Here is a 24,084-nt window from a genome sequence, read left to right as displayed (position 1 = left end):
GCCAGGAGTCGAACCCGCATTCCTGGAGCTGTGAGGCAGCAGTGCTAACTGCTGCGCCACCGTGTCGTGACTCGATGGGCCAAATGTCCTCCTTCTGCGCTGTTTTAAGTTTAAATTTTAAGTTTAAGTTTATTTATTGTCACAAGTAGGCTTACATTAACACTGCAATGAAGTTACAGTGAAAATTCCCTAGTCGCCACCCTCCGGCGCCTGTTTGGGTACACTGAGGGAGAATTTAAATTTAAGTTTAGTTATTAGTGTCACAAGTAGGCTTACATTAACATTGCAATGAAGTTACTGTGAAAATCCCCTAGTCGCCACATTCCGGTGCCTGTTCGGGTACACTGAGGGAGAACTTAGCACGGTCAATGCACCCTAACCAGCACGTCTTTCGGACTGTGGGAGGAAACCGGAGCACCCGGAGGAAACCTGGGGAGAACGTGCAGACTCCGCACAGTTCCGCAACTCCAAGACTCCCCTTCAATTTTACCCTGCTGCATTAATGGGGCAAATCTTTATGTGGGTGCATTGGCCAATCCTTTCCTTCAAGGAACAGCCTCACCTGGTATCTTAAAGAAAGCCAGTTGGTGAAGGATAAAACTGGAGCCAATCTTTCCTCAGCCTAACCTTTACTTACGGTGTGAAACATTACAAGCATACACCTCCTGACCCAACCGCATACTAGTTTCAGTGAATGTCTCCTTGTATCTGCTCTGGTGAAACCCCAATTAATGCCCTCTACCTGCACATAAAGAAACATAATTGATAAAGAATTAACAACACATACCTATTGAGCATTCATCAACATCTTGGTTACAGGCTGGCCCTGTGAATCCCGAGGGGCACGTGCAGATGGCTTGCCCGGTTACTGGGTTGGTGTCACAGATAGCCCCCTCGTGACACGGATTGCTGACACAGGCATCGTCAAGGTGGCATAGCAGCCCTACAAGGCGATAACAGGACGGTTAAGAGTGGCAGGGAAGACCCAGTGGCATTGTGAGCAGATTACCTGCTACTACATACAATCAGAGCAGTCAAGAATGAGACAACAAAAGCAATGCCAAAAACAAAGCAACCAAAAGAGAAAATGCTGGAAAATCTCAGCAGGTCTGTCAGCGTCTGTAAGGAGAGAAAAGAGCTGATGTTTCGAGTCCAAATGGCTTTTAGGGGACTCGAAACGTCAGCTCTTTTCTCTCCTTACAGACGCTGACAGACCTGCTGAGATTTTCCAGCGTTTTCTCTCTCAGTTTCAGACTCCAGCATCCGCAGTAATTTGCTTTTAACCAAACACAAAGGAGTTACTCTGCCTAAAGATTTGGAATATTACTGCAGACATTGAGTTACAGTCCTGTTTTTCTCACCTCTCCCGTGTATGTAAGCTCAAACTGGTGTGTGGTTTTACCAAAAAAAATACCTTACAAAAAAGGCCCATTCTTCAGGTGAGTCAGTGAGTAACAACAGACTATTTAACCACCTTGAAGGACAGGCAGCAGATGCATGGGAATTCCATTGCCTCCCAAGTCCTCCCCAGGGCACATCATCCCAACCTGGGACACATACCATCATTCCTTCATCACCATTGTGTCAAAATCCTTGAACTTGATCCTTCAACAATACCATGGTAGCCCCGACACCTCATCAACTGCGGAGGTTCCAGAAGGTAGCCAGTGCCATCTTTTCAAGGGGCCACTAGGGATGGTCAGTGAATGCCAGTCTTACCAGCGATGCCCATTTCCCAAGAATGGCTTAAGGAAACTTATCTGAGGAAGGATGTCCTTGCTATTGAGGGAGTGCAGCGAAGGTTTACCAGGCTGATTCCTGGGATGGCAGGTCTGTCATATGAGGAGAGACTAAGTCGGTTAGGATTAGGTTTGTTAGAACGTAACCGGTGACAACTTTGTATTGGATGTAATGTGACCAATAGTAACAAGCTGTAAGGGTCAGCTGACCCAGTAAACCATGGAACCAATTACAGAATGATGTGATGGTCAGCTGACTCACTATAAATAAGAACCTGTAGGGAATTGTGGGGAGCTTGGAGTGGCCCAGGACGAGGCTCCAAGTTTGGAGTAATGATGTTTCTTTATTAAACCCTGTCTTTGATTTATAAGTTGGAGTAAGTTTTGTTATATTCTTATTGTCTGCATTTGAAGAGTTTCTTCTGAGGAAACAACATTCATTGGAGTTTAGACGAGTGAAAGGGGATCTCATAGAAATGTATAAAATTCTAACAGGGTTAGACAAGGTAGATTCAGAAAGAATGTTCCCAATGGTGGGGGAGTCCAGAACTAGGGGTCATAGTTTAAGGATAGGGGGTAAACCTTTTAGGACTGAGGTGAGGAGAAATTTCTTCACCCAGAGGGTGGTGAATGTGTGGAATTCACTCCCACAGAAAGTAGTTGAGGCCAAAACATTGTGTGATTTCAAGAAGAAATTAGATATCGCTCCTGGGGCTAAAAGGGTCAAGGGATATGGGGGGAAGGGGGGAATCAGGATATTGAATTTGATGATCTGCCATGAACATAATGAATGGTGGAGCAGGCTCGAAGGGACGAATGGCCTCCTCCTGCTTCTAGTTTCTATGAACTAGGTATTTGTTGAGGGTGCTCAGGGTCAAATGCTGGCCTGGGTGATTACCTGTCTTTCCGATGCGGCATTCACAGAAGAAGGATGCCACCCGGTCATGGCACGTGGCCCCATTGAAGCATACGGCGTTGGCACAGTCATCAATGTTCTCGCTGCAGTCATCGCCTGTCCAGCCGTTCACACACACGCAGGTGTGGCCACCCAGAGTGTTGAAGCAGGTGCCCCCATTGTGGCAGGCGTTGGGTTGCAGGTGGCACTCGTCCACATCCTCCATGCAAAACTGACCTGGAAGGGACGTGATTCACAAAGGGTTAGAGGTCGCAGAGGCAATGGGGATTCGTACTTCTCAATCAGGTTTTCAGAGTATTCCAAGTTTTTAAAAAAAAAGTTGGGAGTTGCAGAAAGCTAAGACAAGAATATAAGAACTAGGAGCAGGAGTAGGCCATCTGGTCCCTCGAGGCTGCTCCGCCATTCAATAAGATCATGGCTGATCTTTTCATGGACTCAGCTCCACTTACCCGCCCGCTCACCATAACCCTTCATTCCTTTATTGTTCAAAAATTTATCTATTCTTGCCTTAAAACAATATCTTTGTTTCTGGGCTCTGTCTCAATCCAGTTCAGTGATAGATGAGAACCCTTGATTTAACATCTAAGTCATTGAATAACATAGTACTTAAAGCACAGATATAATTCATTCGGCCCAACTGCTCTATCCCCAATGTTTAAGTTTCACAAGAGTCTCCTCCTAACCCATTTCATCAGACTGTCATCATAACATTCTATTCTTTTCTACCTCATGTGTTTATTTAGCTTCCTCTGAAAAGCAACCTCTGCTATTCACCTCAATGAGTCCTGTGGCAGTGAGCTCCACATTCCTACCACACACTGGGTAACGAGGTTTCCTCTCAATTTCATAGAATCCCTACAGTGCAGAAGGAGGCCACTTGGCCCATCGAGTCTGCGCCGACCACAATCCCACCCAGGCCCTATTTCCATAACCCGACATATCTACCCCGTTAATCCCCCTGACACTAGGGTCAATTTAGCATGGCCAATCAACCTAAACCGCACATCTTTAGAGTGTGGGAGGAAACCAGAGGAGACCCACGCAGACACGGGGAGAAGGTGCGAACCCCACATAGACAGTGACCAGAGGCCAGAATTGAACCTGGTCTCTGACGCTGTGAGGCAGCAGTGCTAACCACTGTGCCACTGTGACCATCTCATGCTGATGGCCCATTAGTATTGGTCTCCTTGCAAATGCAAACATCTCCCTTACGCCAACCCTACTGAAACCCTTCCTAACTCTAAGGACCCCTAGCAGTTCACCCTTCAGTCTTTCTTATTTACTTCACTCCTCGTGGGAAAGAACATTGCCTCCAGGCTGGCAATCTCAGTTAGACTCCATCAGAAGGATAAATGCAGAAAATACTGAAAAGCACACAGTAGGCCAGGCGACAGTGGCAGATTGACCCCTCCCCCACCCCCCTGTGTAAAAAAATGTCTGGGTGTGGGAAATGGAATTGTCCCTTCGGTCAGATAAACCTATGGTTGAGCCACATTGTTGGGCTCAGATTGGGAGAAAAGTTGTACTCCAAGTTATTCTGTGTGGAGACTGACGGTCCAGCAAGAAGTCTCACAACACCAGGTTAAAGTCCAACAGGTTTATTTGGTAACACGAGCTTTCGGAGTCTCAGGCTCCTTCATCACGAGATGGGTCCCACCTGATGAAGGAGCAGCGCTCCGAAAGCTCGTGATTCGAAATAAACCTGCTGGACTTTAACCTGGTGTTGTCAGACTTCTTACGGTCCTTAGATGGTGATGGAGAGGTCTGGGACATTGACTGTAAGGTGTGATTCTACGAATACGAAAATACTCGACTTGTCTGTGGGACAGCTCTCCCAGTGGTGTCCCCAGATGTCAGTGAATTGGATCTTGCAGTGTGTGACTTTATCCTATTTGGCGCCTAGATCGAGACAGGCTGACCTGTCCAGTTTTATTCTTAGTCAGCTTCTGTGTGGCAGGTACAATTTCCAGGTATAGAAAACCTCACTGATGAACACAGGAGACAAATCTAGGGTTGTTATATTTTCTACATTGGCACAGTTCATGGTAGAGTGTTGTGGGCAGCACAACGCTGTCAGAGATGCCATTCTCCCGAGTGTCCTGGTCAACATTTATCTCTCAGCCAACAGCTGAAACAGTTTGTAAAGAACAAAGAAAATTACAGCACAGGAACAGGCCCTTCGGCCCTCCAAGCATGCACCGACCATGCTGCCCAACTGAACTAAAAACCCCTACCCTTCCGGGGACCATATCCCTCTATTCCCATCATCTTCATGGATTTGTCAAGATGCCCCTTAAAGGTCACTATCGCACCTGTTTCCACTACCTCCCCGGCAGTTAGTTCCAGGCACCCACCACCCTCTGTGTAAAAAAGCGAGCTTGGTACATCTCCTTTAAACTTTGCCCCTCGCACCTTGAACCTGTGCCCCCTAGTAATTGACTCTTCCACCCTGGGAAAAAGCTTCTGACTATCCACTCTGTCCGTGCCCCTCATAATCTTGTAGACTTCTATAAGGTCGCCTCTCAACCTCCGTCATTCCAGTGAGAACAAACCAAGTTTCTCCAACCTCTCCTCATAGCTAATGCCCTCCATACCAGGCAACATCCTGGTAAATCTTTTCTGTACCCTCTCCAAAGCCTTATCTGGTCATTTATCACTTTACGTTTATGTGGCATCTTGCCGTGCACAGATTGGCTACTCCATTTTCTGCACTTTACACTTTATCCTCAACATAAGTCGCACTACAGAAGTGCACTAGGGCAGCAACGGTGGCACAGTGGTTAGCACTGCTGCTTCACAGCTCCAGGGACCTGGGTTCGATTCCTGGCTTGGGTCACTGTCTGTGTGGAGTTTGCACATTCTCCTCGTGTTTGCATGGGTTTCCTCCGGGTGCTCCGGTTTCCTCCCACAGTCCAAAAATGTGCGGGTTAGGTTGATTGGCTGTGCTAAAAATTGCCCTTAGTGTCCTGAAATGTGTAGGTTAGAGGGATTAGTGGGAGGATATGGGAGTAGGGCCTGGGTGGGATTGTGGTGGGTGCAGACTCGATGGGCCGAATGGCCTCTTTCTGTACTGTAGGGTTTCTATGTTTCTACGTAATAATCCGGTTTTGATAAAGGGTCCATACTCAATACTTCTCCTCTCTTTTCCCCACAGATGCTGCCTGACCTGCTGGCATTCCCAGTAGTTTTTAATTCTTGTTCTAAAGGACTTAATTGACTGCGAAGAGCTTTGGGACATCCGGAGGGATGTGGAAGTTGCTATATGAATGAAAACTCCTCCTTGCCACAACATTGGAGCTAAGTTGGTTTTGATAAGGAATAAAGTTTAGAGTTCTCGTCTTCAGCCCCGCGGCAGTTATAGTTAATGTCGTGAGACAAAAGCAGAGGTACTTCTGTTTCTTGCATGTGGTGAAATACCTGTCCACTCAGGTGTACACTGGCAGTTGTAGGTGTTTACACCGTCGACGCAGGTTCCTCCGTTCATGCACTTGTGTTCAGGGCAATCGTCAATGTTAATTTCACAGTTCTGTCCCTCAAAACCTGAGGAGGGGGAAAATAAAACAAGGAATAAGCTTCCTGAATCCTAATAGTAATTGCGATTACGTAAATATTCACTTATTGACCTTACACACCTTAAAATCTACAAGAAGCAAATACAAGACTATGGGCGACTGGACATAGACTTTGTACAGGGCTTCACTCACTTACATAACACGGAACAGGTTATTCCGCTCCATTTACGCACCATCGGAAACTCCTCCAATTCTCATCTACATCCAGCAATTTATCCTTCTACTCCCTTCACCATCATATATTTAAATAACCTCACTCAACTGCACCTGTATTATTCACTGGAACCACTCCCCGTGCTAACACTTCTCGACACACTCTGGACAAACAAGTTATTTTTGAATTCCCTACTTGATACCACTGAGCCAGAAATAATTTTAACACAGCGCCAGAGACCTGGGTTCAATTCTCGGCTCGGGTCAATGTCTGTGCGGAGTCGGCACGTTCTCCCCGTGTCTGCGTGGGTTTCCTCTGGGTGCTCCGGTTTCCTCCCACAGTCTGAAAGACGTGCTGGTTAGGGTGCATTGGCCGTGCTAAATTCTCCCTCGGTGTACCCGAACAGGCGCCGGAGTGTGGTGATTAGGGGATTTTCACAGTAACTTCATTGCAGTGTTAATGTAAGACTACTTGTGACACTAATAAATAAACTTTAAACTTAGGAAAGCCACGGGATCGGGGTGGGAGAATGCCAGTAATACAATCCAGCTGGATATCATTCTGTATCGATTGGGGAGTAAACGCAGTTGGGGGGTGAATCCAGACTTGCACTCAAAAGTCTTCAGTTTCCCAAAGGTGAATTTAGGTTACAATTCCCCCGCTCCCCTTGGGCTTTTCAAATTGTCCTTTCAAGAGCATATCCTCTGGTCATACTATTCTGGGCGTGGTGGAACAAGTGGACATTGTCTACCTTCTCAACCTTCCCAATGGGAACATCCCCAGTGTACATATTCTCCCCTCACCAGCCAATATTTCCATCAATCTGGGACTGAACCATCAAACAGGGCGGCACGGTGGCACAGTGGTTAGCACTGCTGTCTCACAGCGCCAGGGATCCGGGTTCAATTCTTGCCTCAGGCCACTGTCTGCGCGGAGTCTGCACGTTCTCTCCCATGTGTGCGTGGGTTTCCTCTGGGTGCTCCGGTTTCCTCCCATAGTCCAAAGATGCGCGGGTTAGGTTGATTGGCCGTGCTAAATTGACCCTAATGTCAGGGGGATTAGCAGGATAAATGAGTGGGGTTACGGGAATAGGGTCTGGATGGGATTGTGGTCGGTGCAGACTCAATGGGCCAAATGGCCTCCTTCTGCACTGTAGGGATTCTATGAATGGCCTCCTTTTGTACTGTCGGGATTCTATGATTCTAAACCCTGCAATTCATTCCCAGTTACTACTTGGACTATATATAAATCATCCAGACACGTTGGCACACTCACCCATGGACCCCATGTTGTGTCTGTACCGTTTTAACAGCTTTACACATGCACTGATCTCTGGAGTTGTCTGAAGCTGTGAATCACACGAGGGGAGAGCAGGCTACAGTGGGAATTTCTGTATCTGCTTGTTTGTCCTGTGCCACAGCTCTCTGACTGACTCGCGTTAATTTAGTGTATTTGATTTGAAATACTTCCAATTGCTTCCTGTCCCATAGAAAACCATTTCCTGCCAAAATCCATGAGCATGAAAAGAATCTGACATCTGACATAAATATCCCCACTCAGTTATTCAGGAAGCGGTGGCCGGCCGCCAGGTAGTCATTTGCTTTTTCGAAAACAACAAAAAAAAAGTTCTTGAAGAAAATAATCTAACGTGAACTTGTGACCTCTAATATATGAGTACCAATCACACTTTGACCTCCGTCACACATTTCCTGTTTGACCTCAATGTTGGCATGGACTTCTGGCCCCCATCGCCCTGGTTGCAACCAGCCTTAAACACGTGACATTTCTATGCCCACTCGCTGGTTCCTCTTGGGGATCAGTATGGCATCACTTGCAAGTTCAAAGCTTGTCCCGTACAAGAATACCGAGGAACAGGAAAAGTCCAAGAGGTTCCCTGTCTTGTTGCTATGCCCGTGTCTCATCTGAGTTGCTTCAACCAACGTCAAGAACATCAAGAACAGACTCGATGGGCCAAATGGCCTCTTTCTGCACTGTAGGGTTTCTATGATTCTATGATGATTCTATGAGATGAGTCATCAACAGACTTTACAAGGGCAGTTCATGTTTTAGATACTAGCTGCATCTGTTATAACAAGGCAAATTTGTGCCCACTCTATAGCGTAACATTGGGCCAAGTAAAAAGTATGCCAGGCACGTAATAGAGAATAGCTGATCACTGGGTGTACTTCAGGTTTAAGTTTGAAGGGTCAGAGTTGAATTGATGGCCCTCTTTAGATGGATCCTCTCTGTTATTCCCTCTCAAGACTTTCTAAAGTTCCATGATCAACTATTTGGTACAGGGCCAGGGGACATTAAAAAGCTACAGCAGAATAAAACTGGCTAAAGCAGTATTGCCCTTGTGAAATTCCCCCAGTACTCACTGACTGGCTAAAGCAGTACTGTCCTTGTGAAGTTCCCCACACAGCTCACTGAGATACTGTTGTGAAGTTACAATCCAAAGAACAGAAAAGAAGTTAAAGGTTCTACCTGCAGTCTGTAACGTTAGGGTTATCGGCTGGTGTGCATGCGTGTGTGTGGGTGTGTATGCGTGCCTGTGTGCGTACGCCTGTGTGGGTGTGTGTGTGCGAGTGTGTCTGTGTGTGCATATGTGTGTGCATGCGTGTATGCACGAGTATGTGTGTGTGCACGTGTGCATGTGCATGCGCACCTGTGTGTGTGTTTACACCTGTGTGTGTGCGCGTGTGTCTGTATGCACCTGGTATGTGCATGTCTGTGCGTGTGCATGTGCGTGTGTGCGTGTGCGCGCCTGTGTGCATGCGTTAGGAAGTTTTGCAATTAACCTCCTTATCCTAGGATAGAAGGAGAAAAGGTTCCAGGGCTCCTGCTCGAAATCAGCGACTCTCTTTCCCCTGTGGTGATTGGCCCTTTTAGGATCAATCTGCAGGCCCGGAAACCAATCAGAGAGCAGGGTCACAGAATCTAGAATCCCTACAGAGCAGAAGAGACCATTCGACCCATCGAGTCTGCACCGACTCTCTGATAGAGTATCTTACCCAGACCCTCTTCATCCCTGTAACCCCACGCATTTCCCATGGCTAACCTGCACATCTTGGAACACTAAAGGGCAAAAGCTTTGGAGTGTGGGAGGAAACCGGAGCACCCGGAGGAAACCCACGTGGACACGGGGAGAACGTGCAAATCCCACGCAGACAGTGACTCAAGGTCGGAATTGAACCCCGGGTCCCTGGCGCTGTGAGGCAGCAGTGCTAACCACCCTCCCGCTGTGCCGCCCTGATATTCAGAGTCTTCTCGGGAGCTGATCGCAGCCATGAAGCTGGGAGCCTCTGTGTAGTTTTAACCTGTAAATAAGCGAGGTGTGTTTTACCTAAACTGGTGGACGAGCATCTTTACATTTGGTGACGAAGATAAAAAAACACAATCCTCAGAGTGTGCGTGTATCCAGTTTACATTGGAGTTGAGAAAATGAAAGAGTGCTTCCCAAGAAGCCCCTCTTTGGATGGTACTGACTCCTCCACAGGGGACTGAATACAATATGTACAGCGCCTTGGGTATCGATTCCAAGCGAACAAAATTGGGAAGGAGGCAAAGAGAAGGACAATTCTCCCGAGTGCACATGGAACCCAAACTTATAACCTGATTCACAGTCTCGCAGCCTCAAGCTTGCCCGACCCCAAATCATTCAGTGAGCTTGTGGAATTTCCAGCCAAAACTATTAGTCATACTCCAGAGTTCCACGTTTAACTCAATGAGGAAGAGCCCCAGGCGAGGCGATTGCAATTTATAGCGATATGAATCGAAACAAATATTGGAAGTTTTGCGATTTTGGAGCCACCTTGAATGATGTGTTAGGGGACAGGTCAGTCCGCAGGGTGAATAACGAGGCGATCCAACGGAGATTATTCAGAAAGGTCGACACAAATTTTAAATGAGCAATGGAGATTTAGGTGTAGGCAATGGAAAGTGCTGAGACAGGTGCGCAAGGGAGTTACAGAGTGCGCAAGCTGGCATCATTCACCAGTTTGAGCGGGAACCTGCAGTTGGCAGCGGTGCCCAAACTGAAGAAGTGTCCGCGAGGCAGGAAACGAGTTCAGCCACAGGTAAGACAAGAAGATTTAGCAGGGGCAATCAATCAGCAAAATTTGAAGCGGAATGTTACCAAGGGGGAAGTAACCACTGCCCTGAATCCTGCAGGTACAAGGTGGCTGAGTGTTTTTTTCATAGGAGAGGCTCCTTAAGGAAAAGCCAAGTCAAGTCTATCCAGTAGCTGATTAAATAATACCAGTATACGATGTGGAAGAGCCTAGCACCAACGATTTAAATATTCACTCACTGTATCATGTGGGCAAGATAGCCCCTATTACTATAATGCGCTGGGTAAATGGGAAGCCTCTTAAGATCAAAGTTGACACAAGGGCATCAGGTATTGTGATAGGTGAGCATGCATATTGGTACTTGAGTGAAGGAGTTCAACCACTGAGTTTGAATTGTTACGAGTTGTGTATACCTTGATGACGTTCTCATAACTGGATTGACAGAAGTCGAGCATCTAGCAAACTTAGAGGAGGTGCTGGAAGAGATTGCAAAAGGCTGGAGTTTGCCTCAAGGAAAAATGTACTTTTCAAGCCACTGAGGTGACTGACCTGGGCTACCGTGTAGATGCACACGGATTACACTCTGTGGAAGACAAGGTCAAGGCCAGAAGGGAGGCACTGACCCCCAAAAACTCACCTGAGCTCAAGTCATTCTTGGGAATGGTAAATTACCACGGGCGTATTTTTATCAACCCTGTTAACATTACTGGCCCCCTTGCATATTCTGCTAAAGAAGCACCAGTGTTGGTCCTGGAAGGCTCCCCAGAAAGAAGCTTTCAACAGAGTAAAGTAATTGCTGCATTCGTTTGACCCCTCAAAGGAACCGGTGTTGCTTGCAATGCCTCTCCACATGGCATTGGTGCAGTGCTGTCCCATGCGGTGGGAGGAAGGATCTGAAAGACCAGTAGGCTATGTTTCAAGAACCCTCTGAAGAGGCCAAAAAAGGCCACTCACAAATTTAAGAAGGTTGATTATCTATAGTCTTTGGTGTCAAGAAATTCCACCAGTGCTCATATGGTGGGCACTTTGCCATCGTTTCTGCTCTTGGGTCTTTTTAAAGACAACGAGGCTATTCCATCAATCGCATCGGCAAGGAGGGCGGCACGATGACACAGTGGTTAGCACTGCTGCCTCACAGTGCTAGGGACCTGGGTTCGATTCCTGGCTTGGGTGGAGTTTGCACGTTCTCCCCGTGTCTGTGTGGATTTCCTCTGGGTGCTCTGGTTTCCTCCCACAGTCCGAAAGACGTGCTGGTTAGGGTGCATTGACCCGAACAGGTGCCAGACTGTGGCGACTAGAGGAATTTCATGGTAACTTCATTGCAGTGTTAATGTAAACCTTACTTGTGACTAATAAATAAACTTTAACTTTGGATGTTAATTCTGTTCACTTACGAATATACATTAAAGCACCACCCTGGAATACATATAGCAAATACAGTTGCATTTAGCTGCTCACCTTTACAAGAAAGTGTTACAGCTGCCCCACTACCACAGGAAATTGCCATGGCATCGAATGTTTTGGGCACATTGCCAGTCTTAGTAAAACAAATCAGGTAACAGACCAGTCGGGGTCACTTCTGTCCAAAGCGAGACGCAAGATACTTACAGGGTTGGGTCAATGAGCCAGTTTCTGAAGACATGAAACCATTTGTTACCCACAGGATGAAATTAGTTGTCAGGAGGGCATCATACTCTGGGGAGCGAGAGTAATCATCCCCGTCCCAGGGAGAGAGCCGCTTCTAATGGAATTACGTAATGCTCATCCGGGCATCCCAAAGATGAAGATGCTCACCAGAAGTTAGCCTGGCATTGATATTGACAGTCAAGCACAGTGCCAACTGCAACAAAGGTTGGCTGCTCCAGCCTTGCTGCATCCCTGGGAATGGCCTGGCTGGCCATGGGTACAAATCCATATTGATTATGTTGGTCCATTCATGGGCACAATGCTGATTGTTGATGCACACTCTAAGTGGATGAACGTTTTTGAGGTGAATTCGCCTGCATTGCAAGCTACCATTGAAAGATTATGCCAATGTTTTTCCACCCACAGAATACCTGAAGTCAGAGTGTCTGACAATGGAACAGTATTCACAAGTGCTGAGTTTCAAAATTCCACTACACTCAATGGAATAAAGCACATTAGAACAGGGCCTTACCACCCAGCTTCCAATGGACTAGCTGAGAGAGCTGTCCAAACTTTTAAGTCTGGCCTGAAGAAGCATTCAGGAGGAATGGACGGCACGGTGGCACAAGGGTGGCACAAGGGTGGCATGGTGGCACAGTGGTTAGCACTGCTGCCTCACAGCTTCAAGGACCCGGGTTCGATTCCCGGCTTGGGTCACTGTCTGTGTGGAGTTTGCACATTCTCCCCGTGTCTACGTCGGTTTCCTCCGGGTGCTCCAGTTTCCTCCCACAGTCCAAAAGACGTGCTGGTTAGGGTGCATTGGCCATGCTAAATTCTCCTTCAGTGTACCCGAACAGGCGCCGGAGTGTGGCGACTAGGGGATTTTCACAGTGACTTCATTGCAGTGTTAATGTAAGCCTACTTGTGAAACTAATAAATAAACTTTTAAGAAGGACCCACTTGTTCCGTTATAATGTACACCCGACCTTCAGCTCCCTTGAGATACAGATTGCCATGTACCGGGTGTCTCTGGGAAGCAGGGAGTGAGCCAAACTGCATGAGTGTTGCCCTTGACCCTTCCTTTCGGATGTGGTACGCCAAATAAAAGTAACCCCACATATTTACCCTGCTAGTCCCCCTGACACGAGGGTCAATTTAGCACGGCCAATCAACCTAACCCGCACATGTTTTTCCACCCACGGAGTACCTGAAGTCAGAGTGTCTGACAATGGAACAGTATTCACAAGTGCTGTGTTTCAAAATTTCACCACGTTCAATGGAATAAAGCACATTAGAACAGGGCCTTACCACCCAGCTTCCAATGGACGAGCTGAGAGAGCTGCTAACATGCTAAACTCTCCCTCAGTGTTACCCAAACAGGTGCCAGGAGTGTGGCGACTCAGGGATTTTCACAGTAACTTCGTTATCCCAAAGTGCGGTGGATGCTGGGACAGTGAGTAAATTTAAGGAGGAGTTAGACAGATTTTTAATTGGTAATGGGTTGAAGGGTTATGGGGAGAAGGCAGGAAAATGGGGATGACGGTGCGGACTCGATGGGCAATCGCATTAACTCTCAGCTAGTCCATTGGAAGCTGGGTGGTAAGGCGCAGTTCTAATGTGCTTTATTCCATTGAGTGTGGTGGAATTTTGAAACTCAGCACTTGTGAATACTGTTCCATTGTCAGACACTCTGACTTCAGGTATTCTGTGGGTGGAAAAACATTGGCATAATCTTTCAATGGTAGCTTGCAATGCAGGAGAATTCACCTCAAAAACGTTCATCCACTTAGAGTGTGGATCAACAATCAGCATTGTGCCCATGAATGGACCATTACCCCAACTTCATTACGTGCAGGGCGGCACGGTAGCACAGTGGTTAGCACTGCTGCTTCTCAGCTCCGGGGACCTGGGTTCGATTCCCGGCTTGGGTCACTGTCTGTGTGGAGTTTGCACATCCTCCTCATGTCTGCGTGGGTTTCTTCCGGGTGCTCCGATTTCCTCCCACAGTCCAAAGATGTGCGGGTTAGGTTGATTGGCCATGTGAAAATTGCCCCTTAGTGTCCTGAGATGCGTAGGTTAGAGGGATTAGCGGGTAAATGTGTAGGGATATGGGGGTAGGGCCTGGGTGGGATTGTGGTCGGTGCAGACTCGATGGGTCAGGTGGCCTCTTTCTGCACTGTAGGGTTTCTATGATTTCTATGATCTTTCCACTGTGGGAGGAAACCGGAGCACCCGGAGGAAACCCATGCAGACACAGGGAGAATGTGCAAACTCCACACAGACAGTGACCCGAGGCCAGAATCGAACCCGGGTCCCTGGAGCTGTGAGGCAGCAGTGCTAACCACTGTGCCACCCCTCTACTGGGGCTATCACACTTCAGCTACCAATTAGGACAATTTTATAATTACATTGTTTGCTATATTTTGTATATTTCATGCTCTGATTACTCTTTGAAGAATTCTTTACCGGTGTCTATTATTTCCCGATAATAGGAGCCCCTCTAATTTCATCAAATGTTTTATCTTCCTGAAATCACCATTCCTGGTCCGATGACACAGACAGGAGTGATTAAATTCCGTCGATGGGTAGTCAGTGGGGACAAACTGACTCGCGGGCAGCTTTGTATGGAGCAGACCGTCTCCGCCAGGGGAGGATAGTTCATCAGTTCGTAAGATAAAGGAGCAGAATTAGGCCATTCGGCCCATCGAGTCCGCTCTGTCATTCGATCAGGGCTGATGTGCTCCTCTTCCTCATTTTCCTGCCTTCTCCCCATAACCCTTCAACCCATTCCCAATTAAAAATCTGTCTAACTCCTCCTTAAATTTACTCACTGTCCCAGCGACTTTGGGGCAGCGAATTCCACAGATTCACAACCCTTTGGGAGAAGTAGTTTCTCCTCAACTCTGTTTTAAATTTGCTGCCCCTTATCCTAAGACTATGACCTCTCGTCCTAGAATGCCCCACAAGAGGAAGCATCCGCTCCACGTCTACTTTATCCATAACCTTTTATCATCTTTATCAATTTGATCTCCCCTCATTCTTCTAAATTCCAGAGAGTATCGGCCTAAACTGTTTCAATCTCTCTTCATACGACAAACCCCTCGTCTCTGGAATCAGTCTAGTGAACCTCCTCTGAACAGGAATGCACAGGGCAGTGGGGAGAGTAGCAGCAGTTCCCAGAAAGTAATCTTACACTGGCAGTGGTCAATTCTAGAGCTCACAGGCTTTCTGAGTGAGCCAACCCTACAATGGTTCAGAACGCTCATCCCCTATATCATCTCCATAATCGTTTGTGAAAGCAGAATGGGGGCAGGCATGTAGACCAGTCTGTTCACTCCGGGTCTCCTTCCATTTTTACACTGAGCCCTCTTTAATATAACTGTATGGGGAAAGTGAAGTCGTTACAGAATATATGGAAATTATACTAAATATACATGATAGACCGTGTTAATGGGATATTCTGCTATCATTACGGGTTCCAAACTTGTACATTTCATAGAATCCTTGCAGTGCAGAAGGAGGCCATTTGGCCCATCGAGCCTGCACTGACAACAATCTCACCCGGGCCCTATCCCCGTAACCCCACATATTTACCCTGCTAATCCCCCTGACACTCGGGTAAAATTAGCATGACCAATCCACCTAACCTACACATCTTCGGACTGTGGGAGGAAACCGGAGCACCGGGAGGAAACCCACGCAGACACGGGGAGAACGTGCAGACTCCACACAGACAGTGACCGAGGCTGGAATTGAACCCGGGTCCCTGGCGCTGTGAGGCAGCGGTGCTAACCACTGTGCCACCGTGCCACCCTCTAAATTATGCATTAATATAAGTTATAGTATATGTTAATGGCATATTCTGCTGTCGTTAAGGGTTCCAAACTTGCACATTTACCTTGCTGCATTTAAGGGGGAGCTAGATAAACATGAGGGAAAAAGGAATGGAGGAATAGCTGATGAAGTAGAATGGGAGATGGCACTTGTGGAGAACAAACACTGCTGTTCACCAGCCTGTTTCCACACTGCATATTATGGGTAATTAATTAGCCAAACTTTTATTCATCAGCCTGTGACATCTGCACAGAAACTATACCACCACAAACACGTTTTCATTGCATTCCCTACCTGGTAAACAGGCACATTCGTAGGTCAGGTCCCCGGTTTGCCGGCAGGTGCCCCCATTCTGACACTGTGACGGAGCGCAGGGGACGTAGATGCTCTCGCACTGGCGCCCGGTGAAGCCGGCAGGGCATTGGCAGTGAAAGGAGCCTGGCGTGTTGATGCACAGCCCCCCTTGCTTGCAGAGGTTGGGCGCTTTGCACTCGTCGATGTCTGTGCGGCAGTGCTTCCCGCTGAACCCTGGCGGGCAGGTACAATTGTAGCGGCTGTTCCAGTTTGTGCAGCGGGCTCCGTTGGCACATGGGCCCGTCGCGCAGGCGTCTATCTGCGAGCAGTTAGCTCCTAGGGGACGAAAGAAAGAACGTCACAAAGTAAAGCAAAGCTTATTTATCGGTGTCACAAGTAAGGCTTACATTAACACTGCAATGAGGTTACTGTGAAAATCCTCCAGTCGCCACACTCCGGCGCCTGTTCGGGTAACACTGAGGGAGAATTTAGCACGGCCAATGCACCCTAACCAGCGCACCTGTGGACTGTGGGAGGAAACCGGAGCACCCGGAGGAAACCCACACAGACACGGGGAGAACTCCGCACAGACAGTGACCCAAGCCGGGAATCGAACCCGGTCCCTGGCACTGTGAGGCAGCAGTGCTAAGCACTGTGCTACCGTGCCGCCCTAACTGACCTCTGAGGGTCCGCATAAGGCTGTGGAGGCCGGGTCATTGAGTGCCTTTAAGACAGAGATAGATAGGTTCTTGATTAATAAGGGGATCAGGGGTTATGCGGAAAAGGCAGGAGAATGGGGATGAGAAAAATATCAGCCATGATTGAATGGCGGAGCAGACTCGATGGGCCGAGTGGCCTAATTCTGCTCCTATGTCTTATGGCCTTATGGGTGGCACACTCCGTTAATTTATAACCCAGCGCATCCGTTACCTTCCAGGACTAGCGCCCTCTGATTAGATGATGCAAGGTGGACTTCTCAGTACGTCAAGCCATTCTTTTCAGCTGAAAGTAGACAGCGTGACCATGCAACAACCACTCACAGCCAACTTTCAACTCTTGCACTTCCAGTGATGCCCACTGGATGGCAGTGAGGAATGGGAATCTTGGTTGATTATTCCCAGCCAAAGCCTTTGGAATGCCGTGGCTAATTTCAGAGATGAATCAATGCAGCACAGACCAGGAACTGAACGTGCGGCCTTGCTGTTCTATATCGATCAATGGGGCCCATTCAAGTGTACTTATTCGCTGCCCCATTAAAGCCCCACAGTAATCCTGGTGCCAGGGCCATTAGAATCTGGTACATTCTTGCACCCGCATTGTTTGGTTTAGGCCTGTAACATTTCTTTGCCGTTTACCACAAGGTGAGGTACGGCGGGACAGTGGTTAGCACTGCTGCCTCACAGCGCCAGGGACCCAGGGGTTCGATCCCTGGCTTGGGTCGCTCGTCTGTGTGGAGTCTGCACGTTCTCCCCGTGTCTGCGTGGGTTTCCTCCGGGTGCTCCGGTTTCCTCCCACAGTCCGAAAGACGTGCTGGTTAGGGTGCATTGGCCGTGCTAAATTCTCCCTCAGTGTTACCTGAACAGGCGCCGGAGAGTTTCACAGTAACTTCATTGCAGTGTTAACGTCAGCCTACTTGTGACATTAATTTAACTTTTGACACAAAGCCTGCTTTTGAGTGAGTGTGGCATAAAAGATGCCTGGAAAAACTGAAGTTAACGGGAATCAGGGGAAAGCTCTCCCTGGTAGGCGCACGCAGCACAATTGAAGATAGTTGTGGCTATTGGGAGGTCAATTATATTAATCCCAGGATGTTACTGCAGGAGTCCCTCAGGGTAGCGTCTCTGGCCCAACCACCTTCAGCTGCTTCATCACTGACCTTCCCTTTATCATAAGGTCAGAAGTGGGGATGTTCACTGATGACTGCACCATGTTCAGCACCATTCACGACTCCTCAGATACTGAAGAAATCTGTGTCCATATGCAGCAAGACCTGGACAATATTCAGGCTTGGGTTTATTTGTGGCGAGTAGCATCTGCGCCACACAAATACCAGACAATGACCATCTCCAACCAGAGAGAATACAACCATCTAACCAGGAGGGACATGAAGGCACTGGAGGGGGTGCAGAGGGGATTCACCAGGATGCTGCCTGGGATGGAACATTTAAGTTATGAACAGAGGTAGGGTAGGTTTGGGTTCTTTTCTCTGGACTGAGGGGGCGACCTGATCGAGGTGTACAAGATTGTGAGGGGCATGGACAGAGTGGATAAGGAGCAGCCGTTCCCCTTAGTTGAAGGGTCAGTTACGAGGGGACACAAGTTAAAAGTGAGGGGTGGGAGGTTTAGGGGGGATTTGAGGAAAAACCTTTTTTACCCAGAGGATGGTGAGGGTCTGGAATGCGCTGCCTGGGAGGGGGGTGGAGGCGGGGGGGCCTCACATCCTTTAAAAAGTACCTGGATGAGTACTCGGCACATCATAACATTCAAGGCTATGGGCCAAGTGGTGGCAAGTGGGATTAGGTGGGCAGGTCAGGGTATTTCATGCATCGGTGCAGACTGGATGGGCCGAAGGGCCTCTTCTGCACTGTAGGATTCTGTGATCTCCCCATGATATTCAGTGGCATTACCATCGCTGAATCCTCCACTCTGAACATCCCGGGGTTACCACTGAATTGGACCAACCATATAAATACTGTAGCTACAACAGCAGGTCAGAGGTGGAGGTTCTGCAGAACATAACTCACCTCCTGACACCTCAAAGCCTGTCCACCATCCACAAAACATGATGGAATACCCTCTACTTGCCCGGATGAGTGCAGCTCCAACAATACTCTAGAAGCTTAACACCATCTCATTCAGCACCTTGACCATCCACTCCCTCCACCACCGATGCTCAGTAGCAGCAGTGTGTACTATGTACAAGATGCACTGCAGCAACTCACCAAGGCACCTCAGACAGCACCGTCCAAACCCACGGCCGCCACCATCCAGACTGTGCACTTGCCAAATCAATGTTTTTAGAAATTCTATCGTGGGGTATAGGCATCGCTGGTTAAGCCAACAATTTCATCGCTCGTGCCGAATTGCCCTTGAGAAGGTGGTGATGAGCTCCCTTCTTGAACCACTGCAATCCATGTGGTGTAGGTACATCCCACAGGACCGATAGAGAGGGAGTTCCAAGGTTTTGACCCAGCGACAGTGAAGGAACGGCGATATATTTCCAACTCAGGATACTTTTTGGCTGAGAGGGAAACTTGCAGGTGGAGGTGGTGTTCCCACGCCCTTGTCCTTCTAGATTGCAGAGGTTGTAGGTTTGGTAGATGCTGTCAAAGGAGCCTTGCTGAGTGCATCTTGTAGATGGTACACGCTGCTGCCAATGTGCATCAGTGGGTGGAGGGAGTTGTTGTTGTAGGCAGTGGATGTGGTGCCAATCAAGCGGGGCTGCTTTGTCCTAAATGGCGTTGAGCTTCTTGAGTGTTGCTGGAGCTGCACCCATCCAGGCAAGTGGGGAGTATTCCATCACACTCCTGACTTGTGCCTTGTAGATGGTGCACAGGCTTTGAGAGTAAGGAGGTGAGTTACTCTCTGCAGAATTCCCAGCCTCTGACCCACTCTGGTAGCCACAGTGTTTATATGGCTGATCCAGTTCAGTGTCTGGTCAATGGTCACCCCCAAGATGTTGAAGTCGAGGATTCAGTGATGGCAATGCTGTTTAATGTGAAGGGGAAATGGTTGGATTCTCCCTTGTTGGATGTGGTCATTGCCTGGCACTTGTGTGGCATGAATCTTACTCGCCAGTTATCAGCCCAAGTCTGAATGTTGTCCAGGTCTTGCTGCACATCGGCACAGATTGTTTCAGAATCTGAGGAGTTGCAAATGGTGCTGAACATTGTGCACGAATATCCCGCTTCTGATCTTAGCTGACATCTCAGTCCTGACTCTGACAGACAAGAAAGAAAGAGAGAGAGAGAAAAAGAGAGAGAGAGAGGGAAAGAGAGAGAGGCAAAGAGAGAGAGAGGGAAAGAGAGAGAGAGGGAAAGAGAGAGAGAGGGAAAGAGAGAGAGAGGGAAAGAGAGAGAGAGGGAAAGAGAGAGAGAGAGGGAAAGAGAGAGAGAAAAAGAGAAAGAGAGAGAGGGTAACAGAGAGAGGGAAAGAGAAAGAAAGGGAAAGAGAGGGAAAGAGAGAAAAAGAGAGAGAAAAAGGAAATCATAGAATCCCCTGTGCAGAAGGAGGCCATTCGGCCCATCGAGCCTGCACATTTAATAATCCCACCCAGGCCCTATCCCCGCAACCCCAAGTATTTACCCTGCTAGCCCCCCTGACACTAAGAGGCAATTTAACACAGCGACTGCACCTAACCAGCACGTCTTTCGGACTGTGGGAGGAAACTGGAGCACCCGGAGGAAACCCACGCAGACACGGGGAGAATGTGCAGACTCCACACAGACAGTGACCCAAGCTGGGAATCGAAGCCGGGTCCCTGGCGCTGTGAGGCAGCAGTGCTGACCACTGAATTTGGATTGAGGTTAATTTCTGGAATGGGCGACTTATTGAATCGCTCAGAAAGAGAGTGAGAGAAAGAGAGTAAGAGAAAGAATGATAGAGAGAAAGGGTGACAGAGTGAGAGTGATAGAGAGAGAAACAAAGGAAGACAGAGAAAGAGAGAAATAGAGAGAGTGTGTGCGTGTGGTGCATGGGGGTGGTGTGTGTTTTTGTGTGTGTGTGTATGTGTGTGTGTGTGCGTCTATGTGTACGCATGTCTGCGCGTGTCTGTCTTTGCGTCTGTGTGTGCATGTGTGCACATCTGTGTGTGTGTGCATGTCTGTCTTTGCATTTGTGTGTGTGTGCACACGTGTGTGTGCATGTGTGTGTGTGCGTGTGCGCGCGCACATGTGTGTCTGTGTGCACGTGTGTGCATGTGTGCATGTGTCTGTGTGCATGTGTGCTGTGTGTCTGTCATTGGTGGAACAGTTTACCAATGCTCACTCTGTGCTCCCACATACACACTGTTACTCAGGGAAGCAGCTCAGCCCTTCCAGCGCCAGCAACTCTGAGGGGGAGAGAAAATTGGAGAAAACATGTTTGGCGTGGCTGCTGAGTGGAGTGACTCAAAAGAATCCAAGATGAAAAGCAGACAAAGGAGGGATGAAGAGGATTACCACACAGATCAAAGAGCTCACACCTCTAGTTAATGTGTAACAGAGCTAAAATCGACTCAGACCAAGGGTAAGAAAAATCTTACCGGGAGAAACTAACTACACGTTGACAACTGGAATCAAATTGAAGACATGGTTCAAAAATCTGGGCAATGAGATTCCCCCAGACTCAGAACCCCTCCCACCGCACGGTTATTACCAACTGTATTCCCCTTGTTTCTGATTTTCTAAGCTGCATTGCCATGTCTTCGCAGCTTTCAGAATGCCCCGGTGCCAGGTTATACCCTGTCTTTGGCAGCCATGCCTTTGGTTGCCTAGCTCTCACTTTCTGGAATTCTATCCCTCCATCCCTTCCTCTTTTCCCGGGCTTTTGGCAACTTCTTTCTGATCTCTTTTCCTCGCGCCCCCTGGGGATGTTCTTGGAGATTGAAGTTGCGACTGCCACCAACTCCCAACTCCTGGGTCTCACAACAACTTGCTTTATAAAGCACGGGTAACACGGGGGAACATCCCACACTTCATAGGAATATCCTCAGGCAAGATCTGAAACAAAGCCAAAGGATAAGGCAACCAAATGTTTGGTCAAATAGGTAGGTTCAGGCAATAACTTGAAAAATTAGGCACATAGAGAGAGAAAGAGACAGATAGAGCAATAGAGAGAGACAGACACAGAGAGAGATAGAGAGAGAGAGACGGAGACACAGAAAGAGAGAGGGACACACACAAACAGAGAGACAAAGAGAGAGTGACAGAGAGACAGAGAGACAAAGAGACAGAGTGACAGAGTGACAGAGTGACAGCGAGACAGCGAGACAGAGTGACAGAGAGACAGAGTGACAGAGTGACAGAGTGACAGAGAGAGACTGACAGAGTGACAGAGAGAGACTGACAGAGTGACAGAGAGAGACTGACAGAGTGACAGAGAGAGACTGACAGAGTGACAGAGTGACAGAGAGAGACTGACAGAGTGGCAGAGAGAGAGTGAGAGAAGACAGAGACAGCGAGACAGAGACAGCGAGACAGAGACAGCGAGACAGAGACAGCGAGACAGAGACAGCGAGACAGAGACAGCGAGACAGAGACAGCGAGACAGAGACAGCGAGACAGAGACAGCGAGACAGAGACAGCGAGACAGAGACAGCGAGACAGAGACAGCGAGACAGAGACAGCGAGACAGAGACAGCGAGACAGAGACAGCGAGACAGAGACACAGAGACAGCGAGACAGAGGCAGAGACACAGGTCGAGAGAGAGAAAGAGACACGCACTGACAGAGAGAGAGTGAGACACAGTGACCGAAAGAAAGAGACATACACAGAAACAGCGAGGGAGGAAAATCCTGAGCTTAGGGCCTAGATGGCTGAATGCATAGCTGGTAAGAGTTGGAGGAAGGTGGCCACAGTCTAGTTTTGTACCACGTGGTCTGGTTTTTAGCCAGTCTGCCCACTCACTAATGCCTTCACATCTTGTATTTTGTGGTCTATTGACCTGAGTGAAGTATTGGCAGGATCCTGCCCCTGCCTGTAGCAGCTTCAGTGAGATGGAGACACAAGAGTCCGATGTGTTTTGATTTTATCTTTTGCACCCACACACTCGTTATCCGACAGTCTCCAAATGAGATGACATTATGTGATCACGTCGTACTGTAGCTGATGAACCGGACCCGTGTGGTGGACGTGTCTGTTTTGGCACTGGCCACCCCAATCAAAGAAACTGGGGACGTGTACAAGAGGTCTGAGTTCTGAAAGGTCTGGAGGAGGTTGCAGAGAAGGAGTGAAGAGACCACGGAAACTGGTCTGATTCTCACAGGACATTAACCAGGGGAAGAGCAGGAGCACTGGAATCAGCTTTCCACTCTCCAGTTTCCTCCACTCTGTTTTTCCTGGATTACATCAACTGGCATTGTGGTCTTCTCGGAGACTACCATCCGCGCTGGTCTAAACTGACAGCAGCTTGATAAACGCATCACATCCCAGGTTCCCTCTCCTTCCTATGCTGGGATTTGTCGGTAGTAGATTCAATAAGGTCCGGTGAACCAGCCCATTGCTATCATTGGTGGACCATTGTCCCTGGGAGATCATCATCATGTTTTCTGGCACGGTAGCACAGTGGTTAGCACTGCTGCCTTACAGCGCCAGGGACCCAGGTCCGATTCCCGGCTTGGGTCACTGTCTGTGCGGAGTCTGCACGATCTCCCCCAGGTTACTGTGGGAGGCGAGGGAAGAGATTGCAGAGCCTCTGGCGATGATCTTTGCGTCGTCGATGGAGACGGGAGAGGTGCCGGAGGATTGGAGGATTGCGGATGTGGTTCCTATTTTCAAGAAGGGGAATAGGGATAGCCCAGGAAATTACCGACCGGTGAGTCTAACCTCAGTGGTTGGTAAGCTGATGGAGAAGATCCTGAGGGACAAGAGTTATGAGCATTTAGAGAGGTTTAGTATGCTCAAGAATACTCAGCATGGCTTTGTCAAAGGCAGATCGTGCCTTACGAGCCTGGTGGAGTTCTTCGAAAATGTGACTAAACACATTGACGAAGGGAAAGCAATAGATGTGGTTTATATGGATTTTAGCAAGGCGTTCGATAAGGTCCCCCATGCAAGGCTTCTAGAAAAAGTGAGAGGGCATGGGATCCAAGGGGCTGCTGCCCTGTGGATCCAGAACTGGCTTGCCCAAAGGAGGCAGAGAGTGTGTATAGATGGGTCTTTTACTAATTGGAGGTCG

At 48.4% G+C, this 24,084-nt stretch overlaps 1 protein-coding gene across 1 annotated transcript in view; it reads right to left on the bottom strand.

Annotated features, from left to right (window-relative positions):
* notch3 (notch receptor 3) overlaps positions 1 to 24,084 on the bottom strand; it is a 241,975-nt gene that overhangs the window by 98,543 nt on the left and 119,348 nt on the right. Inside the window, exons 4-7 of the mRNA XM_078235047.1 lie at positions 16,209 to 16,544; positions 6,073 to 6,195; positions 2,638 to 2,871; positions 788 to 943 (exon numbers count right to left, since the gene is read on the bottom strand). Of these exons, the coding sequence (XP_078091173.1) occupies positions 788 to 943; positions 2,638 to 2,871; positions 6,073 to 6,195; positions 16,209 to 16,544 (849 nt within the window). The remainder of the gene's footprint in view (positions 1 to 787; positions 944 to 2,637; positions 2,872 to 6,072; positions 6,196 to 16,208; positions 16,545 to 24,084) is intronic.

The sequence above is a fragment of the Mustelus asterias genome, chromosome 19 (genome assembly GCF_964213995.1).
Source record: "Mustelus asterias chromosome 19, sMusAst1.hap1.1, whole genome shotgun sequence".
Classification (NCBI taxonomy): Eukaryota; Metazoa; Chordata; class Chondrichthyes; order Carcharhiniformes; family Triakidae; genus Mustelus; species Mustelus asterias.
Note: the sequence above shows the minus strand (reverse complement) of the source record. Positions and strands in the feature narration are given on the sequence as shown.